Source organism: Heptranchias perlo, chromosome 4 (assembly GCF_035084215.1).
Source record: "Heptranchias perlo isolate sHepPer1 chromosome 4, sHepPer1.hap1, whole genome shotgun sequence".
In the NCBI taxonomy this organism is placed as follows: domain Eukaryota; kingdom Metazoa; phylum Chordata; class Chondrichthyes; order Hexanchiformes; family Hexanchidae; genus Heptranchias; species Heptranchias perlo.
In genome coordinates this window covers 115910570-115937272 of record NC_090328.1, presented here as the reverse complement: position 1 = coordinate 115937272, position 26703 = coordinate 115910570, and the positions used below count along the sequence as shown (strand labels likewise).

General features: G+C 43.2%; 1 protein-coding gene across 2 annotated transcripts in view; it reads right to left on the bottom strand.

The window, feature by feature from the left end:
* Window positions 1-26703, bottom strand: part of anp32b (acidic (leucine-rich) nuclear phosphoprotein 32 family, member B) — a 43944-nt gene that overhangs the window by 5060 nt on the left and 12181 nt on the right. The window contains exons 2-6 of one of the 2 annotated variants that reach the window (XM_067983499.1): window positions 17420-17569; window positions 9564-9686; window positions 7129-7318; window positions 4388-4501; window positions 1055-1161 (exon numbers count right to left, since the gene is read on the bottom strand). In XM_067983499.1, coding sequence (XP_067839600.1) covers window positions 1055-1161; window positions 4388-4501; window positions 7129-7318; window positions 9564-9686; window positions 17420-17569 — 684 coding nt within the window. The remainder of the gene's footprint in view (window positions 1-1054; window positions 1162-4387; window positions 4502-7128; window positions 7319-9563; window positions 9687-17419; window positions 17570-26703) is intronic. The other variant, XM_067983500.1, reaches the window with a different exon arrangement.

The window sequence follows — 26703 nt, the reverse complement described above, 5'->3', positions numbered from 1 at the left end:
GCATAACCTCACATTTTCCAATATTATATTGCATCTGCCAAATCTCCGCCCACTCACCCAGCCTGTCTATATCCCCTTGCAGGTTTTTTATGTCCTCCTCACTCTCTACTTTCCCTCCCATCTTTGTATCATCTGCAAATTTTGACATTGATGGGGTGGAATAGCACCTGACCTGGGAATGCCTGAAATGGAAAGTGCTCCATTCTCCAATCCTCACCTTAATGGACACAAAAAATATATATAAATCTATTCCACTTGGAATATCATTTCATCCATTCATTTCTACAAGTCAATCAAGCATGTAATATTATTTAAGTTTATAGTTCAACAGTTCATAGCATATTATCAAACAGCACATCAATAGAAAAGCTGGGATTGCTCTCCTTAGAGCAGAGAAGACTAAGAGGAGATTTAATAGAGGTGTTCAAAATTATGAACGGTTTTGATAGAGTAAATAAGGAGAAACTGTTTCCAGTGGCAGGGAGGTCGGTAACCAGAGGACATAGATTTAAGATAATTGGCAAAAAAAGCCAAGGGAAATGAGGACAAATCTTTTTTGCTCAGCGCTTTATGATCTGGAATGTACTGACTGAAAGGCTGGTGGAAGCAGATTCAATAGCAATTTTCAAAAGGGAATACTTGAAAAGGAAAGATTTGCAGGGCTATGGGGAAAGAGCGGGGGAGTGGGACTAATTGGATAGTTCCTTCAAAGAGCCGGCACAGGCACGATGGGCCAAATGGCCTCCTTCTGTGCTGTATGATTCCATAATAACCATCAAACCTCACCTTAATAATCCTTACCTGCTGTGCTGAACTCGACACTTAATTACTTCCAACTACCACACATTAGCCAGAAAAAATTCAAACATTCCCATTCCTTATAATGATTTTCAACTAGCTTTAACAGTGCAATTTAAACACCAAAGCACATCAAAAACAACTTTCTCAATGTGAACCTCTAATTGTTTAAACAACAATGCTAGTTCCATTGCTAGTGCTAAAAGCAATCGTCACAAGTATTAGGATTGGCTCAATTTACCCGTTGAGTGCTTACCTCTTCCTCTGCACTGACTTCATCTTCATCATCTTCTCCTTCTTCATCATCCTCCTCCTCCTCGTCAAATTCTTCTTCTTCATCTTCTTCCTCCTCTTCCTCTCCTTCTACAAATAATTTTTAAAAATCTCTTCAATTTTAGTCCATGCAAACATTTCTATTCATCCTTGGCACCTTTGGACATTCTAACACGGTCTGTAGCTGGGAGCTCACATAACCTCCACACGCTCATTTAAATCTGTGACAGCTGGCCTGTAAAAACATCCCAATCCAGCAGTAGGATTACCTGAAAGATCTCCTGCACAACCGTCTTTTAACCCCTTCAATGACACACTTCTGTCTAGTTCATTCAGATTAGCAGAATGTGATTAGAAAAGGAGGATTCAATTGTATTTAGGCCGTAATATTTTTGTGTGAGGCCTTCAACACACCCACTTACCTAAACCGTAGCCAAGAGGTGCTCCTCCTTTCTGTCTGCCCCACCCCCGACAGGGTACGTAAAGAAAGAAGACAGACTTGCATTTCTATAGCGCCTTTCATGACTTCAGGTTGTCCCAAAGCGCTTTACAACCAATGAATTACTTTTGAAGTGTAGTCACTGTTGTAATGTAGGAAACGCGGCAGCCAATTTGTGCACAGCAAGATCCCACAAACAGCAATGTGATAATGATCAGATAATCTGTTTTTTAGTGATGTTGATTGAGGGATAAATATTGGCCCAGGACACCAGGGGACAACTACCCTGTTCTTCTTCGAATAGTGGCCGTGGGATCTTTTAAATCCACCTGAGAGGGCAGACGGGGCCTTGCTTTAACGTCTCATTTGAAAGACGACACCTCAGACAGTACAGCACTCCCTCAGCACTGCACTGGGAGTGTCAGCCTACATTATGGGCTCAAGTCTCCGGAGTGGGGCTTAAACCCATGACCTTCTGATTCAGAGGCAAGAGTGCTACCCACTAAAACAGGAAAGGTGGCTCAACCATGGCTTACAAAAGAAATTAGGGATAGTATTAGATCCAAAGAGGAGACATATAAAATTGCTAGAAAAAGCGGCAAGCCTGAGGATTGGGAGCAGTTCAGAATTCAGCAAAGGAGGACAAAGAGATTGATTAAGAGGGGAAAAATAGAGTATGAGAGTAAACTAGCAGGGAACACAAAAACTGACTGTAAAAGCTTCTATAAGTATGTCAAGAGAAAAAGATTAGTGAAGACAAATGTAGGCCCCTTACAGTCAGAAATGGGGGAAATTATAATGGGGAACAAAGAAATGGCAGAACAATTAAACACGTACTTTGGTTCTGTCTTCACAAAGGAGGACACAAATAACCTCCCAGAAATGTTAGGGAATCAAGGGTCTAGTGAGCGGGAGGAACTGAAGGAAACCAGTTATTAGTTTAAAAAAATAGTGCTAGGGAAATTAATGGGGCTAAAGGCTGACAAATCCCCAGGGACTGATAATCTACATTCCAGAGTACTAAAGGAAGTGGCCCTGGAAATAGTGGATGCATTGGTGATCATCTTCCAAAATTCTATAGACTCTGGAACAGTTTCTACAGATTGGAAGGTGGCAAATGTAACCCCACTATTTAAAAAAGGAGGGAGAGAAAAAACAGGGAATTACAGACCAGTTAGCCTAACATCAGTAGTGGGGAAAATGCTAGAGTCTATTATAAAAGATGTGATAACAGAACACTTGGAGGGCATTAACGGGATTGAACAAAGTCAGCATGGGTTTATGAAAGGGAAATCATGCTTAATAAATCTACTGGAGTTTTTTTGAGGATGTAACTAATAGAATAGATAGGGGAGAACCAGTGGATGTGGTGTATTTGGATTTGCAGAAGGCTTTTGATAAGGTCCCACACAAGAGGTTAGTGTGCAAAATTAAAGCAGATGGGATTGATGGGAATATACTGGCATGGATTGAGAATTGGTTGACAGACAGAAAACAGGGTAGGAATAAATGTGTCTTTTCCCGGGTGGCAGGCAGTGACTAGTGGGGTACCGCAGGGATCAGTGCTTGGGCCCCAGCTATTCACAATATATATCAATGATTCGGATGAGGGAACTAAATGTAACATTTCGAAGTTTGCAGACGACACAAAGCTGGGGTGGAATGTGAGCTGTGAGGGGGATGTAAAGAGGCTCCAATGTGATTTAGATAAGTTCGGTGAGTGGGCAAGAACATGGCAGATGCAGTATAACGTGGATAAATGTGAGGTTATCCACTTTGGTTATAAAAACAGAAAGGCAGATTATTATCTGAATGGTGATAGATTGGGAAAAGGGGAGGTGCAACGAGACCTGGGTGTCCTTGTACACCAGTCGCTGAAAGCGAGCATTCAGGTGCAGCAAGCAGTTAGGAAGGCAAATGGTATGTTGGCCTTCATTGCAAGAGGATTTGAGTACAGGAGCAGGGATGCCTTACTGCAGTTATACAGGGCCTTGGTAAGACCACATCTGGAGTATTGTGTGCCGTTTTGGTCTCCTTATCTGAGGAAGGATGTCCTTACCATGGAGGGAGTGCAACGAAGGTTTACCAGACTGATTCCTGGGATGGCAGGACTGACGTGGGAGGAGAGAGATTGGGTCGACTAGGCCTATATTCACTAGAATTTAGAAGAATGAGAGGTCATTTCATCAAAACATATAAAATTCTAACAGGACTAGACAGACTAGATGCAGGGAGGATGTTCCCGATGGCTGGGGAGTCCAGAACCAGGGGTCACAGTCTCAGGATACGGGGTATGCCATTTAGAACAGAGATGAGGATAAATTTCTTCACTCAGAGGGTGGTGAACCTGTGGAATTCTCTACCACAGAAGGCAGTGGAGGCCAAGTCATTAGATGTATTCAAGAAGGAGATAGATATATTTCTTAATGCTAAAGGGATCAAGGGATATAGGGAAAAAGTGGGAACAGGGTACTGAGTTAGACGATCAGCCATGATCATTTTGAATGGCGGAGCAGGCCCGAAGGGCCGAATGGCCTACTCTTGCTCATATTTTCTGCGTTTCTATGTTTCTAAGCCACGGCTGTCAAGTTTACCAGTGTCTAGATAATAGATTGGTGTACTTAACAAAATTCTGCAGTACTGTACTTACAAAAAGTGCTAATATCTAGTGCCAATAAAACAAAAATCTGTAGTCAATTATGAGAACACTTCTCAACCTATCTTGGTCAAGAGAAAATATTTTTGTATTACATTAGCAAGTTACATTTAAAGTATTGGTTCTAATCCCCCTCCACAACAGCTCACTGAATAACTTCATCACTGAGCAGTAATATTCCAGACACAATCACAGGTTTGTACTGCATTAGGCATTCTCACCCATGGCAGTTACAATTGGCCTCAGCATCTCTTGTCTAGGAGGGCGGTGGCTGGAGAAGGGCAGAAGAGGAAGGAGGAAACCCTGGAAGGGACGGCGTTCCTGTGAAAGGTCACCTGTAATGAAGGCCACAGTTGAACAGTCTGCCAGTGCTCACTATCAAAACATATGAAATAGAAGCAGGAGTAGGCCATACGGCCCCTCGAGCCTGCTCCGCCATTCAATCAGATAATGGCTGATCTTCGACCTCAACTCCACTTTCCCACCCTATCCCCATATCCTTTGATTCCCTTAGAGTCCAAAAATCTATCCATCTCAGTCTTGAATATACTCAACGACTGAGCATCCACAGACCTCTGGGGTAGAGAATTCCAAAGATTCACAAGCCTCTGAATGAAGACATTTTTCACCATCCCTGTCCTAAATGGCTGACCCCTTATCTTGAGACTATGACCCCTAGTTCTAGACTCTTCCAGCCAGGGGGAACAGCCTCTCAGAGGGCTTGACAAAGTAGATGCTAAGAATTTTATACATTTCAATGAGATCACCTCTCATTCTTCTAAACTCCAGAGAATATAGGCCCATTCTATTCAATCTCTCCTCATAGGACAACCCTCTAATCTCAGGAATCAATCTAGTCGCACCCCCTCTAAGGCAAGTATATCCTTCCTTAGGTAAGGAGAGCAAAACTGTACTCCATGGAGAGAATGGCCACTTGTACAAGGTGACTTGTGGACGACCTATGTAATTATAGCCCAACGTGAAGTAGAAAGAGGGGAGAAGGAAAGGAAAATCAAGAGGGAACATTGAAGGGGAGGGCGACTGCTGTTGAGTTCCCAGAAAAGTCTGTCCTGTGAAAAATCGACAGGATTACAGGCTGGGGTGAAGTTCACAGTTCAATCCATTGCGGTACAGACCCCACCACTTTAAAACGGGCAGCCGGTTATATCGGCCAAACAGCAAAAATCATTTGCATTAACGTCAATTTCTGAGTTGCTGGTTATAGAGTCTTTAGAGTCTTTATTTTGGGCAGAAACAGCTGGGAGGAAGGGGGGTGGGGGGGCAGTGTTTTATTGGATAATGAGACAATGATTGATTGATTGCAGATAATGGGCGCTCCCAACCTCCTGTGATAAATTCTTTCCTTTTCTAGTCACCCTGTTCACAAATTTTATTAAATCTGAAACTATGTCTGGATAGGTGCAGCTGACAGCATTTCTACATTGGGATTATATTGTTTTTGAACAAGATATTTTCGGGAGAATGACTACACACATTGCACTGATTAACTCCACCGACAAGAATGTTCAGCACAAACATGCGATGGTAGTTATACCGAGCATCGCGCATAGTGGGCAGGTCACATTCACACGATCGTGCCATGCGCTTAAAAACATGGCTGCTGGCCTAAGCTCTGGAATTCCCTCCCAAAACCTCTCCCTTTCTCTCCTCCTTTAAGACGCTGCTTAAAACCTACCTCTTTGACCAAGCTTTTGGCCATCGGTCCTAATATCTCCTTATGTGGCTTGGTGCAACAAATTTTTGTCTGATAAATCGCTCCTGTGAAGGGCCTTGGACGTTTCACTATATTAACAGCGCTATATAAATGCAAGTTGTTGTAGAAGCGGTGGGGACTGTATAACTTTTCTCTCGGGGAGATGGAACAAGATTAACTTCATTTTAAAAGAAAAAAAAGGTCTGAAAATGTTGGAATCACAAAAGTCAGTCAGCTCCTGTAGAGAGGGAAGAAAAAAAACCTTGTTCTCTCCAATGAGATCACTGGCCTCCTGTGTATTTCCAGCATTTTCTGTTTTTGTTTCAGATTTCCAGCAATTACAGTTCTTTTTTCCCCCCCACTTTTCATCTGTATTACTTCCATTTGAAATAGGTTGGTTAAAATTAGGCCGTCAAAATCAACTGCAGCACGTCACAACATAAGTCAGGTTTAGTGAATGGGTGAGCTGTTTTGCTAATAACACAGCTGCATTTGTGCCTGTTAATGATTTTTAAAAATATATAGCTGACTTAATTCGCGTTTACCTGTTGCAAAATATAATTTTATTAATCCAAAAGAAAGTTAAATCTTTATAAACCAGTTGGAGTATTGTGTCCAATTCTGGGCACCACGCTTTAGGAAGGATGTCAAGGCCTTAGAGAGGGTGCAGAGGAGATTTACTGGAATGGTGCCTGGGATGAGGGACTTCAGTTATGTGGAGAGACTGGAGAAGCTGGGATTGTTCTCCTTATAGCAGAGAAGGTTAAGGGGAGATTTAATAGAGGTGTTCAAAATTATAAAGGGTTTTGATGGAGTAAATAAGGAGAAACTTTATCCACTGGCAGAAGGGTCGGTAACCAGAGGACTCAGATTTAAGGTAATTGTCAAAAGAACCAGGGGGCAGATGAGAGGAAGTTATTTTACGTAGCGAGTTATTATGATCTGGAATGCACTGCCTGAAAGGGCGGTGGATGCAGATACAATGGTAACTTTCAAAAGGGGAATTGGATAAGTACTTGAAGGGGAAAAATTTGCAGGGCTATGGGGAAAGGTCGGGGAATGGGTCTAATTGGATAGCTCTTTCAAACAGCCGGCACATGCACGATGGGCCGAATGGCCTCCTTCTGTGCTGTATGACTCCATGATGCCAAACTCTTGGAAATCAATTACTGGATTAGATTTACACTTCATTATGGGATGCACTAATTTGGCTTCGGACGGTTTGTCCTCTAAAACAGCAACCGTTACCTTCATCCTCCTCGTCATCATCGACCCCATCAGCTTCAGCATCCGAGTCAGGAGCTTCCCGGTCTTCCTGATCGTAACCGTCCAGGTACATGAGCTGCGGGAGGAGCTTGAAGACGCTTTCTCTGTAGTTGTTTAAGTTCGTCACCTCACAGTTAAAAAGATCCAGGCTCTTCAAGTTTTCTAGCTTTTTCTGAAAACAAAACATTACATAGAATTTACAGCCCAGAAACAGGCCATTCGGCCCAACTGGTCTTTGCCGGTGTTTATACTCCACACGAGCCTTCCCCACCCCTCTTCATTTCACCCTCAGCATATCCTTCTTTTCCTTTCTCCCTCATGTGTTTATCTAATATCCCCTTAAATGCATCTATACTATTCGCGTAAACTACTCCTTGTGGTATAGGGTTCCACATTCTCACCGCTCTCTGGGTAAAGAAGTTTCTCCTGAATTCCCTACTGGATTTATTAGGGACTGTTATATTTATGGCCCCGAGTTCTGGTCTCCCCCACAAGTGGAAACATTTTCTCCACATCTACCCTATCGAACCCCTTCATAATTTTAAAGACCTCTATCGGGTCACCACCTCAGTCTTCTCTTTTCTAAAGTTTTTTTAAACGTGGTGTTTGAATCTCTATCTTGGCATGAAATGAAAAGGAATCAGCTATGAAGTGAGACAGTGGTATTAAGCTGTACTGGAAGGTGCCCCTTCACAGGAGTATCCAGACTGGTGCCAATGCACTCCGGACAAAAGAGTGACTAATCCTGATTGATTTGGAATTATCTCAAATTTAGCTCACTTCCTGAACGCATTCCAGATTTTGCCACAATTAAAACTTTTCTGAAAATTAAAAAAAAATTGATTACTCAAAAGTTAAACTAATTTGCGATGCCAGTGAGCACTTTAGAGATTTCTTTGCGCCTGTCGTTTGGACTTCATTCCCCTTGTTTGTCATAGGCTCGACGCTGAACAGAACAGACGAGCCACTTTAACTATCTTAAATGTATTGATAAAGGCAAGAAAAAAAAGAAAGAAAATAAACTCTACAGGGAAAAAGAGAGAAACACAGGAATCTAGAACCAGCAAAACAAAATGTAGAAAAAGCAGCAAGGTAAAGAGGGAAGTAGAAATGAGCATAGCTGTAGAAGCGAAAGAGAGAAAGAGAGAAAAGAGAAAGAAAAGAGAAAGTAAAGAGAAAGTAAAGAGAAAGTAAAGAGAAAGTAAAGAGAAAGTAAAGAGAAAGTAAAGAGTTGCATTTATACAGCACCTTTCAAGACCTCAGGACGTCCCAAAGCATTTTACAGCCAATTAAGCACTTTTAAAGCGTAGTCACTGTTGTATTGTAGGAAACGCGGCAGCCAATTTGTGCACAACAAGGTCCCACATCAGCAATGTAATAATGACCAGATAATCTGTTTTTTTTTAATGATGTTGGTTGAGGGATAAATATTGGCCAGGACACTGGGGTAAACTCCCCTGCTCTTCTTCAGAACAGTGGCTGTGGGATCTTTTACATCCATCTGAGGGCAGATGGGGCCTCGGTTTAACGTCTCATCCGAAAGACGGCACCTCCGACAGTTTAGCACTCCTTCAGCACTGGCACTGGGAATGTCAGCCTAGATTTTGCGTTCAAGTCTCTTGAACCCACAACCTCCTGACTTGAGAACTGAGCCACAGCTGACATAATACAACAAGAAATTTGTCCACAGCAAGGAGATTCTTCAAGGATGCAAATTGGATTGAAATAGAAGATGAACTAAAATTAATTAATGTACCGAATATTTATCTCCTAGAAGTATTCAGTAATGAAGACACTACTCGCATATCATCCACCAATGGAGGATATACAATATGACTTAGATATCACTTAGGTGTCAGTTGTGGCTCAGTTCGCTGCAGTTGGTAGCACTCTCGCATCCTGTAGTGCAGGGAGCGAATGTTTAAGGTGATGGATGGGGTGCTGATCAAGCGGGCTGCTTTGTCCTTGATGGCGTCGAGCTTCGTGAGTGCTGTTGGAGCTGCACTCATCCAGGCAAGTGGAGAGTATTCCACCACACTCCTGCACTTGTGCCTTGTAGGTGCTGGAAAGGATTCTCCACTTGCCTGGACACCACCAAAGTTGAAAAAAATGAGAGTGAAGATGAGGTAAATTGGGAGTAGTGATTCGATGCTGCCAAGATTGGGTTTTATTATGATGTTTTATTATCATGGTTTTATTATGTACACCATGTCTAAATTTAGATTTATGCAGGTGATAAGTTTTAGATGAATGCAATAACATTCATCATAGGCATCACATACTTGCAAAATCTGCTGACCTTCTAAAATAAAAACAGCAGATTGCAACATACTGAAAACTCACAGCCAACAGCAGGTGCAAGGAGAATGTATGTCATTTATGTTCAGTCTAAACAAGAGGAAAAATAAAAAAGGTACCAGAGGCTCCAATGTACTGATGTCTTTGAGTTTGTTTCCACTGAGGTTTAGATGTGTGAGATTCGGAAGTTTCTCTGCCAAGAAGTCTAAACCTCCCGAAATCCTGTTGTCGCTGAGCTCAAGCTGGAATCAAAAAAAAGTTTCCGTGAATTAAAAAACCACAACGTGCATTTAGACAGCGTATTTAACGGAGTAAAATGTCCCAAGGTGCTTCACAGCAGCATTATCAGACAAAATTTGACACGGAGCCATGTAAGGAGATATTAGCACAGGTGACCAAAAGCTTGGTCAAAGAGGTAGGTTTTAAGGAGCATCTTGAAGGAGGAGAGCGAGGCGGAGAGATTTAGGGAGGGAATTCCAGAGCTTAGGGCCTAGGCAGCTGAAGGCATGGCCACCAATGGTGGAGCGATGAAAATCGGGGATGCGCAAGAGGCCAGAATTGAAGGAGCGCAGGGATCGCAGAGGGTTGAGGGCTGGAGGAGGTTACAGAGATAGGGAGGGACGAGGCCATGGAGGGATTTGAAAACAAGGATGAGAATTTTAAATTTGAGCCAGACTCTGAGCAAGCTGCACCATGAATATGAGGTGGTGATTTAGACAATTGCTTCCAAATGGACATTCAAGAGCACAAGTTGCTCTGCACAACACACTTCAGAAATCGACACCTTTCTGAAGATCAATTTCGAATGAGTACAGTAGCCCAGTGGTCATGATATTGGACCAGCAACTCAAGAGTTCAAGAGTTAAAATCTCACCATGGCAGATTAGAATCATAGAATCTCACAGCACAGAAGGAGGCCATTCGACCCATCATGCCTGTGCTGGATCTTTGAAAGAGCTCTCCAATTAGTCCCACCTCCCGCTCTTTCCCCACAGCCCTGCAAATTTTTCCTTTTCAAGTATTTATCCAATTCCCTTTTGAAAGTTATTATTGAATCTGCTTCCACCACCCTTTCAGGCAGCACATTCCAGATCGTAACAACTCACTGCGTAATATAATTTCACCTCATCTCCCCTCTGGTTCTTTTGCCAATTATCTTAAATCTGTGTCCTCTGGTTACTGAACTGTCTGCCAGTGGAAACAGTTTCTTCCTGTCTACTCTATCAAAACCCTTCATAACTTTGAACACCGCTACTAAATTTCCCCTTACCCTTCTCTGCTCTAAGGAGAACAACCCCAGCTTCTCCAGTCTCTACGTAACTGAAGTCCCTCATCCCTGGTACCATTCTAGTAAATCTCCTCTGCACCCTCTCCAAGGCTCCTAAAGTGTGGTGCCCAGAACTGTACACAATACTCCAGCTGAGGCCTAACCAGTGTTTTATAAAGGTTTAGCATAACTTCCTTGCTTTTGTATTCTATGCCTCCATTTATAGAGCCAAGTTGTGGAACTGAATTCAATAAATGGTCATGAAAGCTGCCATATTATCATAAACAACCAACTGGTTCACTAATGTCCTTCAGGAAAGGGAACCAACTGTCCTTACCCGGTCTGACCTACATGTGATTCTAGTCTCACACCATATCGTTCACTCGCAGAGATTAAGACTAGAGATGGGCAAAATCCTGCATTGCTATATATAAAAAAAAAACTAGAGGGAATCAAAAGTATATAACTCAATCTTTAGATACACCGGGGGGGGGGGGGGGGGGGGGAAGCGAAGGCAATCGGGGAGGTGTATCTGTATGGCAATAAGTTAAGAAACAGGCAGCATAGATTTATAAGAGGAAGATCCTGTCAACTGTCTAGAGGAGGTTATAGATAAAGTAGATAGTGAATTCCTCATGATATAATTTATTTGGACTTTCAGGAAGCTTTTTAACAAAGTTCCACATGAAAGACTTCCAATTAAACTAAAAGCCACATAAATCCTGGGTAGATAAGACGTCAATTAAAAACTGAAAACTGAGCTCCCTTCAGACAGGGGTGGAAAAGAGACTTACTGAAGGGTCAGTTCTTAGACCAACGTTGTTTTTATTCTCCATTATTAACCAAGACTAAACGTATGCATGTCGATATTGCCGATGACACTAACATTGGTAGAGCCGTATAGACAGGGGATGTGACTGGGACCCTGTAAAGGCAATTGAAGACAAATGGAAAATTCCAATGTAAAGTGCTGCACAATAGTCAAAAACTAAGAGGAGAACTGAATTGCTAGATGGAGGCTGGGCGTATTCGTGGTTTCATTGCTTTCAACGTTTAGACAATGTGCCATAGCAATTGATAAAACAAATATAATCTTGGGATATTTATCCACGACAGTGGAATATAAGTTCATAATAGTCCGTGGTTAAGTGGGCAGCACTCTCGTCTCTGAGTCAGGAGGTTGTAGGTTCAAGTCCCATTCCAGAGACTTGAGCACATAATCTCGGCTGACACTCCAGTGCCAGTACCGAGGGAGTGCTGCACTGTTGGAGGTGCCGTCTTTCGGATGAGACGTTAAACCAAGGCCCCGCCTGCCCTCTCAGGTGGATGTAAAAGTCCAATGGCATTATTTCGAAGAAGAGTAGGGGAGATCTTCCCGGAGTCCTGGCCAATATTTAGCCCTCAACCAACATCACTAAAACAGATGATCTGGTCATTGTCACTTTGCTGTTTGTGGGATCTTGCTGTGCGCAAATTGGCTGCTGCGTTTCCTACATTACAACAGTGACTACATTTCAAAAGTACATCATGGGCTGTAAAGCGCTTTGGGACGTCTCGAGGTCGTGAAAGTCGCTGTATAAATGCAAATCTTTCTTTCTCCCAAACCTGCGACCTCTACCACCTAGAAGGACAAGAGCAGCAGGTACATGGGAACACCATCACCTCCAAGTTCCCCTCCAAGTCACACACCATCCCGACTTGGACATATATCGGCCGTTCCTTCATCGTCACTGGGTCAAATCCTGGAACTCCCTACCTAACAGCACTGTGGAAGAACCTTCACCACATGGACTGCAGCGGTTCAAGAAGGTGGCTCATCACCACCTTCTCAAGGGGCAACTTGGGATGGGCAATAATGGCTGGACTTGCCAGTGACGCCCACAACCCAAGAGTGAATTAAAAAAGAAAATGGGTTGTGCAAGATCTCGAGCAAACTTGTATGTTCACCTGGATTTAAAACAAATAGAATAGGGGTTACTAAAGTCCCTCTATTCTCCGGTCACAAGCTGTCCTACTCCTCCCAGTTTTCCTACAATGCTGCTGCGTAATCATCTGTTAAGGAAACACATGTGAGCGTGACCCAATGGGGAAGGACTCTGTGTGTGTGTGTTTACCCTCTCACCCCTGTGACCTCGGTTGTAATTGGGAATTCACCGCACTGGGAAACCAAAGGCACTCAGTACAGCCAGCTGGTACAGCCAGCCTGCCTGTCAATACTGGTCTGAATTAACACTGATCAGACCAAATGCACTACAATACTGCACTTAAACCCACCTTCCCGTAGGTTTACTCCACATCCACCATCACTGCAGTTTGAACTTAATGCACTTTACAAAGAATTACATCGATTCTACAGCACAGAAACAGGCTATTCGGCCCAACTGGTCTATGCCGGTGTTTGACTGCACACAAGCCTCCTCCCACCCCTCTTATTTTAATCCTATCAGCATATCCTCCTATTCGTTTCTCCCTCATGTACTTATCCAGCTTCCCCTTAAATGCATCCACCTCAACTACTCCTTGTGGTAGCGAGTTCCACATTCTCACCACTCTTCTATAAGTGAAGATGCTAAAAAAATATTATACTTCTTTTTTAAAACATCGGCTGCATCCCCAATTTTCTTCGCGCTACCATTGACGGCCGTGCCTTCAGCTGCCTAGGCCCTAAGCTCTGGAACTTCCCACCGCCGCCCCCCCCGACAAACCATCTCTCTCTCTTACTTCAAGTCGCTCCTTAAAACCTACCTCTTTGACCAAACTTTTGGTCACCTGTCAAATTTTGTCTGATAATCGCTGTGAAGCGCCTTGGGACGATTTACGATTAAGGCGCTATTTAAATGCAAGTTGTTATTGTTGTAAATTTAGCCTGTTGTCAAGAAAAGGGGTGATTGGTTACTTATGAGTCTGAACTGTTCAACGTGTAACTTGTAATGACACCGAGATGCTTGCGTTTCTTTTTTAAATTGAGGTTTAAACTTTATAAACTTAAAATCACTACCTGATCCTCCCCCCTCCCACCCACTGATTTGATTGTGTGCTCTACATATGTTCACTCTTTAGCCTCCCACAAGGAATAACCATATTGGCTAAAATACTAACAGGCACACAGCATCCATGGAACCATACCTAGCAGGAATCAGCACTTTCAGGAGAAATTGGGAGGTGAGGGTGGGAAGAAATATTTTTTTTTTTAAAAATCGCTAAAAATCCAATTATATAAATTTATTTACTTAAAGAAAGTTAATGGAACTTGCAAAAAAAAATTTCAATTCTGCATCTGGCTTCAAACAGCAAAACGCATTACATCAAATTACATTTTATACAAAAGCAGTTCACTATGTTTAGCTGGCAATTTAAATGGCCATTATTATCTAACAAGAAAGAAAGAATTTGCATTTAGATAGCGCCTCAGGACATCCCAAAACGCTTTACAGCCAATGAAGTACTTTTTGAAGTGTAGTCACTGTTGTAATGTAGGAAATGCGACAGCCAATTTGCACACAGCAAGGTCCCACAAATAGCAATGTGATAATGACCAGGTAATCTGTTTCAGTGATTTTGGTTGAGGGATAAATATTGGCCAGGTTTATGAATCTATAATGAATCTAGGACACCAGGGAGAACTCCTCTGCTCTTCTTTGAGATAGTCCCATGGAATCTTTTACGTCTACCTGAGAGGGGAGACGGGGCCTCGGTTTAACATCTCATCTGAAAGATGGCACCTCCGACAGTGCAGCACTCCCTAATTACTGCACTAGTGTACCAGCCTAGATCATGTGCTCAAGTCTCTGAAGTGGGACTTGAACCCACAACCATCTGACACAGGGGCGAAAGAGCTACACAATGAGCCATGGCTGACACACAACGTTAATTCGGTTGGCCTGTGGCAACACTATGCAAAGCCCTGGTTAGACCACACCTGGAGTACTGTGTTCAGTTCTGGGCACTGCACCTTAGGAAGGATATATTGGCCAAGGAGGGAATGCAGCGTTGATTTACTAGAATGATACCTGGACTCCATGAGTTAAATTACAAGGAGAGATTACACAAACTGGGGAATTTAGAAGATTTAGAGAAACTATTTCCACTGGTTGGGGAGTCTAGGACTAGGGGACATAGCCTAAAAATTAGAGCCAGGACTTTCAGGAGCGAAGTTAAGAAACACTTCTACAAGCAAAGGGTGGTAGAAGTTTGGAACTCTCTTCTGCAAACGGCAGTTGATGCTAGCTCAATTGTTAATTTGAAATCTGAGATTGATAGATTTTTGTTAACCAAAGGTATTAAGGAATATGGGGCTAAGGGGGGTATATGGCGTTAGGTCACAGATCAGCCATGATCTCATTGAATGGTGGAACAGACTCGAGGGGCTAAATGGCCTAATCCTGGTCCTATCTTTCTATGTTCCTATGTATGTTTGTGTAGGAGGATTAGATATTGGTCCTTTTAATGTGTTAGAGTGTGGATTAATGTGATATAAAATGATATTAAAATTTATGACAGATTACAATTTTGATCCAAGATCGCTTGATTTTAAGTAAATCTGCCTCCCTGAGATGGCACCCCTCAGATCTCAGATTTACAAGGATGATAACGGAACTGAGAGGTTATAACTATCAGGAAAGTCTGAACAGGCTGGGGCTCTTTTCTCTAGAAAAGAGAAGGCTGAGGGGTGCCCCAATAGACGTCTTTAAAATTATGATGGGGGTCGATAGGGTAGACGTAGAGAAAATGTTTCCACTTGTGGGGGAGACCAAAACTAGGGGCATACATATAAGATAGTCACTAATGAATCCAATAGAGAATTCAGGAGAAATGTCTTTACCCAGAGAGTGATGAGAATGTGGAACTCGCTACAACATGGAGTAGTTGAGGCAATTAGTAAAGATGCATTTAAGGGGAAGCTAGATCAGTACTTAAGGGAGAAGGGAATAGGATATGCTGATAGGATTAGATGAAGTAAGGTGGGAGGAGATTCATGTGGAGCATAAACACCGGCATAGACCAGTTGGGCTGAATGGCCCATTCTTGTGCTGTACATTCTAGGTGTGTAACTTGCCAGATGTATTGGGGACACGAATCTGTGTCCCATCATTTCACTGCACATTGTGTTGGAACTCAACTCAATGTCAGAATTAAACTAAATTGTTTTATTAGGCTACACCAGTCTGATGTATTAAGGTACTCCCTTCTTTTCACAGCTGTGGGCAGCCTTCTTGTTACTACTTTTTTTTTTAAAGTGTGCCAAGAAAGGATTAATCAGCTGGTTCTGCGACGTGGTCTTTATTTGCCACTTAAAACTTTTCAATGTCGCAAGGACAAAAGCTTAATTTTGGATCATTTCCAAAATCTGACACGTCTTATAAATTATATCACCAGGATAAATGCTCTTGTAATTACCGGTGCAAAATTACATTTCTGCAGATTTACTGGATGGAGTTTTGTATTTACACCTTGATTATTTTTTTTTACAAATAGTGAACAATTGCGTCTTCACAGCTTAGACACGTGAGTGAGAATGAAGCAACGTCTCAACAACAACTTTCATTTATATAGCACCTTTAACTTAGTAAAACGTCCCAAGGCGCTTCACAGGAGCGATTATCAAACAAAGTTTGACACTGAGCCAACGAAGGTGATATTAGGACAGGTGGCCAAAAACGTGGTCACAGAGATAGGTTTTAAGGATCGTCTTAAAGGAGGAAAGCGAGGTTGAGAGGTGGAGAGGTTTAGGGAGGGGAATTCCAGAGCTTAGGGCCTAGACGGCTGAAGAGCGATGAAAATCCGGGATGCGCAAGAGGCCGGAATTTGAGGAACCAAGCTCCCCCGGCACACAGTGCTGCCAATCAATGGGTCTTGTTTAAATTTTCTGTACCCCCAAGCCTATCCACCAATTTTACTGCGCTGCCACTTATACCAATGCAGTGAAATGAATGAGGCACTACTGCTTCCTCCATTCGTTCCACGCATCAAAAGAGACACTTCCCACAAATGCCTGGGCACCCAACATTATTCCCCCCTCCTCCAACAGCAACATAATTAGATTAGACTCACTATCAGAAGCCGTGGTCAGTGGGTACCACTCTGACCTCTGTCGTGGGTTCAAGTCCCACTCCAAAGACGAGCACATAATCCAGGCCGACACTCCCAGTGCAGTACAGAGGGAGTGCTGTACTGTTGGAGGTGCCGTTTTTCAGGTGAGACTTTAAACCAAGGCCCCGTCTGCCCTCTCAGGTGGATGTAAAAGATCCCACGGCATTACTTCGAAGAAGAGCAGGGAGGGTTCTCTCCGGTGTCCTGGGGCCAATATTTATCCCTCAACCAACATCACTAAAATAGATGATCTGGTCGTTATTGTTTGTGGGATCTTGCTGTGCGCACATTGGTTGCTGCGTTTCCTACATTACAACAGTGAGTACACTTCAAAAGGTACTTCATTGGCTGTAAAGCACTTTGGGACATCCTGAGGTCGTGAAAGGTGCTACATAAATGCAAGTCTTTCTTTTTTGCTGTTGTCTTGCTGATAATTACAAGAGTAGGCGGGATTGAGATGTCTTCCGTCCAAAGACGTTGAGGCCTGTCCTTACAATAAATATACTATACTGGACCACAGTGGTGTGAAACAAGTATAGCAATCGTTACGCTGCCAAGACACAACGGAAAAAAATTATTCCCCAATTCAGCCCAATCGTTGAGATGCTCAAGACTCACCTTCTTCAGTTTGGGAAGACGGAGGAGGTTTGTGACAGACATCAGCCCAACGTTTATCAAGCTGAGGAACTCCAGGTTCTCAAACTCCGCTGTTAAACCTTCGATTTTACCTTCGTTCGACCTGCAGTTGTCGAGAACGAGCTCTCGCACCTAAAATGAAGAAACAATAGATTAGCAAACAGACTGCTGCAAAAAACAAAACCTGAAACGTTTCACCGTAAGATTTCTGCATGGGGCAAAATTTCGTATGTGCATGAAGATGTATTCATTTTAATTTTTTTTGCCTTTACATAGAATCATACAGCATAGGAGGAGACCATTTGGCCCATCATGCCTGTGCTGGCTCTTTGAAAGAGCTATCCAATTAGTCCCACTCTTTCCCCATAGCCCTGTAAATGTTTCCTTTTCAAGTATTTATCCAATTCCCTTTTGAAAGTTATTATTGAGTCTGATTCCACCACCCTTACAGGCAGTGCACTCCAGATCATAACAAGTCGCTGTGTTAAATAAAGTTCTCCTCATCTCCCCTCTGGTTCTTTTGCCAATTACCTTAAATCTGTGTCCTCTGTTTACCGACCCTCCCTCACATAATTTTCATGAAAACTAGTGCACAAAGAGATATGTGGAGGTAGGCAGTGGTCATGAGCTCACTCTGGGACAAATACTTTGCATGACAGCAACAAACAAAACTATCCAAAGACAAAATTAATTTGTTTTGTTGATTTATCTTGATTAGGTTTTCACTATTACAAAGTAGCGCACACTGGCAGGCTACATAGAAAGAAAAGTCAAAATAATGGCCGTAAAAGCATTCTCCCATCTTCCACCCTATGTAAACCTGAGCTCGTCCAAAACTCTGCTGCCTGTATCCTAACTCGCACCAAGTCCCGTTCACCTATCCCCCTGTGCTCGCTGACCTACATTGGCTCCTGGTCTGGGAAAGTCTCGATTTTAAAATTCTCATCATTCTGTTCAAATCCCTCCACGGCCTCACCCCTCCTACCTCCGTAACCTCCTCCAGCCCTACAACCCTCCGAGATCTCTGTGCATCCCTGATTTTAATCGATCCACCATTGGCAGCCGTGCCTTCAGCTGCCTAGGCCCTAAGCTCTGCAATTTCCTCCCTAAACCTCTCCACCTCTCTCTCCTTCTTTAAGAGGCTCCTTAAAACCTACCTCTTTGACCAAGTATTTGATCACCTGTTTTAATATCTCTTTATGTGATTCGGTGTCAAATTTTGTCTGATTAGTGCTCCTGTGAAGCGCCTTGAGATGTTTTACTACGTTAAAAGCGCTACAGAAATGCCAGTTATTGTTGATCCACGACATCTTGTGACGTTCAGCAAATTCCAACAGATTTGTACTGATTGGAACATTGATTCTTCATGATATTCTCTTAGTTGGAGCACTGACCAGCAACCACTACCCTTTGCTGCACAGATTTATTCTCTTGCAAAAATCACCACGAGAGTCATACCACAGGCTGGGGCTCTTTTCTCTAGAATAAAGAGAGACGACTGAGGAGTGACCTGATAGAGGTCTTTAACATTATGAAGGGGTTCGATAGGGTAGACATAGAGAAGAGTGTGAGTATGAGTGTGTGTGGTGGGGGTCCAAAACTAGGGGCCATAAATATAAGATAATCACCAATAAATCAATAGGCAAAACAGAAGGAACTTCTTTACCCAGAGAGCGGTTAGAATGTGGAACTCGCTATCACATGGAGTGGTTGAGGCGAATAGCAGAGATGCATTTAAGGGGAAGCTCGATAAACACATGAGGGAGAAAAAATAGAAGGATATGCTGATAGGGTGAGATGAAGTAGGGAGGGAGGAGGCTCGTGTGGTGCATAAACACCGGCATAGACCAGTTGGGCTGAATGGTCTGTTTCTGTGCTGTAAATTCTATGTAATTCTATGAGTCAGAAGTCTGCAAAATCCTGTTCATCTTTCTAGCAATTGAAACTGAAAGGTGCAAGTTGTTGTCTGCAAGCTGTTCTAAATTAACAATACTTTCCAGGGTCACATTGGTATCTAATGATGGGAGAAAGAGGCACATGTGTCATCACTATCAGCAATAGGATAAATTGACACAAAGCTGCTGCATCTGAGAATGACTCTCTGGTTTGAAGGTTATAGGGGATGAAAATGTACTCCGTGAAACACAAAGCTTCCTCTGACCAGCCATGGAAAGTATCCAGCAAGTGGAGATTCTAGAATGGATATATCTTCTCCAGATTGGCTCGATTAATTTTGTGGGGGTGGAGTCAAGGAGAAATTTGTGACAAACTTTCATTTCAGGGATTAAATAAACCAAGGGAACACCTTTGATAGCGTAACATAGGAGGAGGCCATTCAGCCCCTACAACCTGTTCACCACCATTCAATTAGATCATGGCTGATCTGTATCTTAACTCCATCTTCCCATCTTGGTTCCATAAGGACTGGTTGCATAAACGAGACTAATATTCCCTTGAATATAGAAGATTAAGGGGTGATCTAATTGAGGTCTTTAGATGATTAAAGGATTCGATAGGGGAGTTAGAGAGAAACTATTTCCTCTAGTGGGAGAGTCCAGAACAAGAGGGGCATAACCTTAAAATTAAAGCTAGGCCGTTCAGGGGTGATGTCAGGAAGCACTTCTTCACACAAAGGGTAGCGGAAATCTGGAACTCTCTCCCCCAAAATAGCTGTTGAGGCTGGGGGTCAATTGAAAATTTCAAAACTGAAATGGATAGATTTTTGTTAGGCAAGGGTATTAAGGGTTAAGGAACCAAGACGGGTAAATGGAGTTAAGATATAGATCAGCCATGATCTAACTGAATGGCGGAACAGGCTCGAGGCTGAATGGTCTACTCCTGTTCCTATGACCCATATCTGCACTTTGGATTTCCTTTCCTTTCCTTTTTGCCTGTTTCTCTTTTTAGTCCACGTTCCCCTCAGCCTTGGCAAAGGGAAGCTAATGGGTTGCGATATCTTTTCAGAATTCTTAAAATTGTATTGTGAGACCTACTTTTAATTGTTCCCACCCCTTTCATTAGCTCATTGCTGTTTGTCGGATCTTGTGCGCAAATTGGCTGCCGTCTTTCCAACAATGACTATAGTTCAAAAAGTACTTAATTGGCTGTGAAGCACTTTATGACGTCCTGTGGTCGTGAAAGGCGCTATATAAATGTAAGTTCTTTCTTTTTACTCACTTTCCTCTCCCAAGACAAGTATACTCCCTACACCCGCCCAAATCGGCACCTGGATCTGTTAATAATTATGCAAATGACCCAACTCAGGAAATGAGAGCACAGAGAGCACTAATAGCTCACATTAATGTAGTGGGATTAGCACCAGTTCTTAACTGTTTAGAACTGACACCATTAAATGAAAATCGAACCCTGCATTTCAAATGAAGCGACTGTTTGAAAAAATATCCGACAGTTACAAGACTAACTAAATACCTTTAGAAAGATTCAGAGCAAGATCACAAGCACAGTGCAGATGAGGAGAATTTGCGCAAGGTGTTTGCTTCTTATTGGATTTATTCACCAATAAATCCAATGGGGAATTCAGGAGAAACTTCTTTACCCAGAGAGTAGTGAGAATGTGGAACTCACTACCACATGGAGTGATTGAGGCGAATACCATAGATGCATTTATGGGGAAGCTAGATAAACACACGAGGGAGAAAGGAATAGAAGGATATGCTGATAGGATGAGATGAGGGATTGGAGGAGGCTCAAGTGGAGCATAAATACCGGCATAGACCAGTTGGGCGAAATGGCCTGTTTCTGTGCTGTAAATTCCATGTAATTCTATGTAGATACGCTGATTTTAATTAACACTATTTGCCCCAGTGTCCTGACAATTGCTCTAGTATGGGTTAGTGTCCTGTTTATTACAGAATCACAGGATAATTATGGATGAGGAAGCCATTTGGCCCATCTTAATTCACCCATCCAGAAAAACCCTGCAGTCCCAACATTTCAGCATCTAATTGTTTTTTTAAAATGATTTCATGACTTTTGCCTCCAATTGGAAATATATTCCATGCGTTGATCACTCTTTTTGTAAGCAGAAATCCCTAATATCAACAACTTGCATTTATATAGCACCTTTAACGGAGTAAAATGTCCCAAGGCGCTTCACAGGAATGTTATCATACAAAATTTGACACCGAGACACAAAGAGATACTAAGACAGGTGAACAAAAACTTGCTCAAAGAGATAGGTTTTAAGGAGCATCTTAAGAGGAGGAGAGAGAGGTGGAGAGGCAGAGAAGTTTAGGGAGGGAATTGCAGAGCTTATGGCCTTGGCAGCTGAAGGCATGGCCGCCAATGGTGGAGCGATGAAAATTGGGGATGCGCAAGAGGCCAGAATTGAAGGAACGCAGAGATCTCGGATGGTTGTAGGGCTGGAGGAAGTTACAGAGACACTGCCTGAATGTCTTCTTCGTTTCTCGGTCACCATAACTGGACAAAGTACGTAAGGTCTGGTCTGACCAAAGCCCTATACAGCTTCCTCTGACTTGTATACTACTGTTTTGGCTCTATGTAGTATAACATTCAATTGGTTTTGTTGATTGCTGCTCTGCATTGGTTGGACTTGTTAAGTGTTGAATCTACAAAGACTTCTCGGACTCTTTCAACATCTTCCATAGCCATTTCAACACCATTCATGGAGTATGTACGTTGCCCATATTCCCTTCCTATGTGCAGTACTTAACACTTGTCAGCATTGAATTTTGTCTGCCATCATTCTGCCCACCATGATATTTTGTCCAACTTGTTCTGTAATTTCTGAGCTGCCTCTTTCGATTCCACTTTTCCCCTCCATCAAGTGAGCTTATTTCAACATGGTCAAGATAAAACTAATGTGCCCCAATAGCTCCACTGGCAAAAACAGCCTGTAGTCTGGCCTATGCAAACCAGCTAATTCCAGCTTTGATTCCCGATTTGTGCTGAGTTCGCTACAATTGACCTCAATACCCTAGATTAGCAAGAGGGGGAAAAAAGTCAGCAAGTGTTCCTTTCCCTGACTGCTATCCAGTGGGACCTGCCGGAAACCACATGTAATCAGATGTTGTGTGAGGGCAGAATTGGGTTTGGTTGTAAAGTATCCCATGGTCAAATAGCTAGCCAACACTCCCTGCCTAGCATCACACACAAAGAATGGCCATTTGAGCATCCAAAAGGACACATGGCCTACTGTTTCCCAGCAAGAGCAAACACCATTAGGAAAGGGGAGGAAAAAAAGAGACAAACTCCTTCACAATTTCTGTTTATATAAATACCCCTTCGATAGGCGGTGGTGCACATTTATAGATGTCTCAATATTTCCATTTACAAGCTCAAAGTCTGATCATTTTATATAGCTATTATTATGCAACATAGGAACAGGAGTAGGCCATTCAGCCCCTCAAGCCTATTCCGCCCTTCAATTAGATCATGGCTGATCTGTACCTCAGGGCAGTGTCCTAGGCTCAACCACCTTCAGCTGCTTCATCAATGACCTTCCCTCCATCATAAGGTCAGAAATGGGGATGTTCACTGATGATTGCACAGTGTTCCATTCGCAATCCCTTAAATAATGAAGCAGTCCGTGCCCGCATGCAGCAAGACCTGGACAACATCCAGGCTTGAGCTGATAAGTGTCAAGTAACATTCACGCCAGACAAGTGCCAGACAATGACCATCTCCAAGAGAGTCTAACCACCTCCCCTTGACATTCAACGGCATTACCATCGCCGAATCCCCCACCATCAACATCCTGGGGGTCACCATTGAAACTTAACTGGACCAGCCATATAAATACTGTGGCTACAAGAGCAGGTCAGAGGCTGGGTATTCTGCAGCGAGTGACTCACCTCCTGACTCCCCAAAGCTTTTCTATCATCTACAAGGCACAAGTCAGGAATGTGATGGAATACTCTTCACTTGCCTGGATGAGTGCAGCTCCAACAACGCTCAAGAAGCTCGACACCATCCAGGACAAAGCAGCCCGCTTGATTGGCACCCCTTCCACCACCCCAAACATTCACTCCCTTCACCACCGGCGCACTGTGGTTGCAGTGTGTACCATCCACAGGATGCACTGCTGCAACTCACCGAGCCTTCTTCGACAGCACCTCCCAAACCTAGAAGGACAAGGGCAGCAGGCACATGGGAACAACAACACCTGCACGTTCCCCTCCAAGTCACACACCATCCTGAATTGGAAATATATCGTCGTTCCTTCATCGTCGCTGGGTCAAAATCCTGGAACTCCCTTCCTAACAGCACTGTGGGAGAACCTTCACCACACAGACTGCAGCGGTTCAAGGCGGCGGCTCATCACCATCTTCTCAAGGACAATTAGGGATGGGCAATAAATGCAGGCCTTGCTAGCGATGCCCACATCCCACGAACAAATTTAAAAAAAAACTCCATCCACCTGCCTTGGTTCCGTAACCCTTAATACCCTTGCCTAACAAAAATCTATCAATCTCAGTTTTGAAATTTTCAATTGACCCCCAGCCTCAACAGCTTTTTGGGGGGAGAGTTTTCCAGATTTCCACTACCCTTTTTGTGAAGGAAAAAAAATACTTTTGACAGGATAATGAGAAACAGAGCCTCTAGGGGTATTGCAATTCCATATTCTACTCCAGGGTGGAAACACTGTGGCACTGAAGGGAAACAAATGATTCCAGGATCGTGTATAGAAGTATTGCATTAAATACTTCAAAAAATTATCAGAATGATTGCTTGCACCACAGAGGAGAGGATTAAGCAATAAAATTACAATCTGGTGCGGCTACTGTTTACCGCATACTTTTAATTTTACCCACAGACAGGGCCCTCTCTGCACCTTGACCTCTGCAATGGTGAACATGCAAACACATGCATTCATCAAGCAAACCAGCCAATGCCGATGAAGCTTCAGTGTCTATTGACACCACTGTGTCCGCCAATGAGTTGGAGGCGGGGCGGGACTTAACAGCCTCTATTTAAAGAGAGACTCTAAGAACTACAACAGACAGAGTTTATTTACTCAGCAGGGTCTATTTAAAGAGAGACTCTACGAACTGCAGCAAATAGAACTCATGGCCGAAACTACAGCAAAGTCTCCCGATAAAAGCAGGGTTATTTCTCCAGCAAAATGCAGTGAGTGGAGGATAGTTACATAATACAAGTTATGTGCGTAAAATCAATCCCAATCTCTTACATGACCCTTTGTGTGAAAAAGTACTTCCTGATTTCACTCCTGAATGGCCTAGCTCTAATTTTAAGATTGCACCCTCTTGTTCTGGATTCCCCCACGAGCGGAAATAGCTTCTCTGTACCTACTCTATCGAATCCTTTTATCATTTTAAATACCTCAAATTAGATCACCCCTCAACCTTCTAAAGTTGGGAATACAAGTTTAAGCAACTTGTCCTCATAATTTAACTCTTTAAGCCCCAGTATCATTTTAGTATGGTCCAGGTGTGATTGACGGGGGAATTACCCAATCATCTCCATTCTGGCCGAGACTTGGGGTATCACTCTGTGCAGCCGTAAAGCTTTAAAACGCAGCTAATTAGTCTTCATTTGCACGTGCTTCTTATAGACCCCATCTGGAGTACTTTGTTCAGTTCTGGGCACCGCACCACAGGAAGGATATATTGGCCTTGAAGGGGGCGCAGCACAGATTCACCAGAATGATACCAGGGCTTAGAGGGTTAAATTATGAGGACAGGTTGCATAGACTAGGCTTGTATTGCCATGAATATAGAAGATCAAGGGGTGATCTAATTGAGGTGTTTAAGGTGATTAAAGGATTTGATAGGGTTGATAGAGAGAAACGATTTCCTCTGTTGGGGGAGTCCAGAACAAGGGGGCATAACCTTAAAATTAGAGCTAGGCCGTTCAGGTGTGATGTCAGGAAGCACTTCTTCACACGAAGGGTAGTGGAAATCTGGAACTCTCTCCCCCAAAAAGCTGTTGAGGCTGGGGGTCAATTGTAAATTTCAAAACTGAGATCAATAGATTTTTGTTAGGTAAGGGTATTAAGGGTTACAGAACCACCAAGGCGGGTGGATGCAGTTAAGATACAGATCAGCCATGATCTAACTGAATGGCGGAACAGGCTCGAAGAGCTGAATGGCCTGTTCCAATGCTAAATCTGACTCAACACAAATGTTTACTAAATGACTCAGCAGTGTCAATTGGGAGCTCATCATTACTGCACGAACGTTTATTGACAGACTTGCTAACTTGGACATCTTACTCCCTGACAGTGGGTTGTACCTCAGGGTGTACATCAACACCCCGACTGGCAGGACTCAGCATGGTATTGGCAAAGGGTATGTAACGCCTCTGGTTGCCTGTCAATCCTTTCAGTTGGAGCCCAGAACACGCTGCGCTCTGGAAAGTAGTGAATGGGGAGAGCCTTTTTGTGTAAACAATAAATTACCAGGCAGTGCCAGAGCACCACACACTGTCCAGTACAATGGCCCACAGAGTAAAACAAGAGTTTGCACCTTCAATTACACACAGAGGGTCAGTGAGATGATGGGTCACTCTTGGCTCCATCTTAAAGTAGCACTGGCAGAGGGCCGGGGGGCATAATACCTGCTCCTTTTGGCTGGGGAAATAAAAAGACTTGCATTTATTTAAGAAAGTAAGAAACAGGAGCAGGAGTAGGCCATACGGCCCCTCGAGCCTGCTCCGCCATTCAATAAGATCATGGCTGATCTTCAACCTCAACTCCACTTTCCCGCCCGATCCCCATATCCCTTAATTCCCCTAGAGTCCAAAAATCTATCCATCTCAGCCTTGAATATATTCGTAAACAATTTTACAACACCAAGTTATAGTCCAACAATTTTATTTTTAATCCCACAAGCTTTCGGAGGCTTCCTCCTTCCTCAGGTGAACGGTGTGGAAAACCCCAGTCCATCACCGGCATCTCCACATCTTGAATATATTCAATGACTCAGCATCCATAGCCCTCTGGGGTAGAGAATTTCAAAGTTTCACAACCCCCTGTATGAAGAAATTCCTCCTCATCTCAGTCTTAAATGGCTGACCCTGTAATAGTGCACCTTTTACAACCTCAGAACGTCCTAAAGAGTTTTACAGCCAATGAAGTACCTTTGAAGTGAAGTCACTGTCGTAACGTAGGAAACGTAGCAGCCAATTTGTGCACAGCAAGGTCCCACAAACAGCAATGTGATAATGACCAGATTATCTGTTTTAGTGATGTTGGTTGAGAGATAAATATTGGCCATGACACCAGAGGGAACTCCCTTGCTCTTCTTTGAAATAGTGGCCACGGG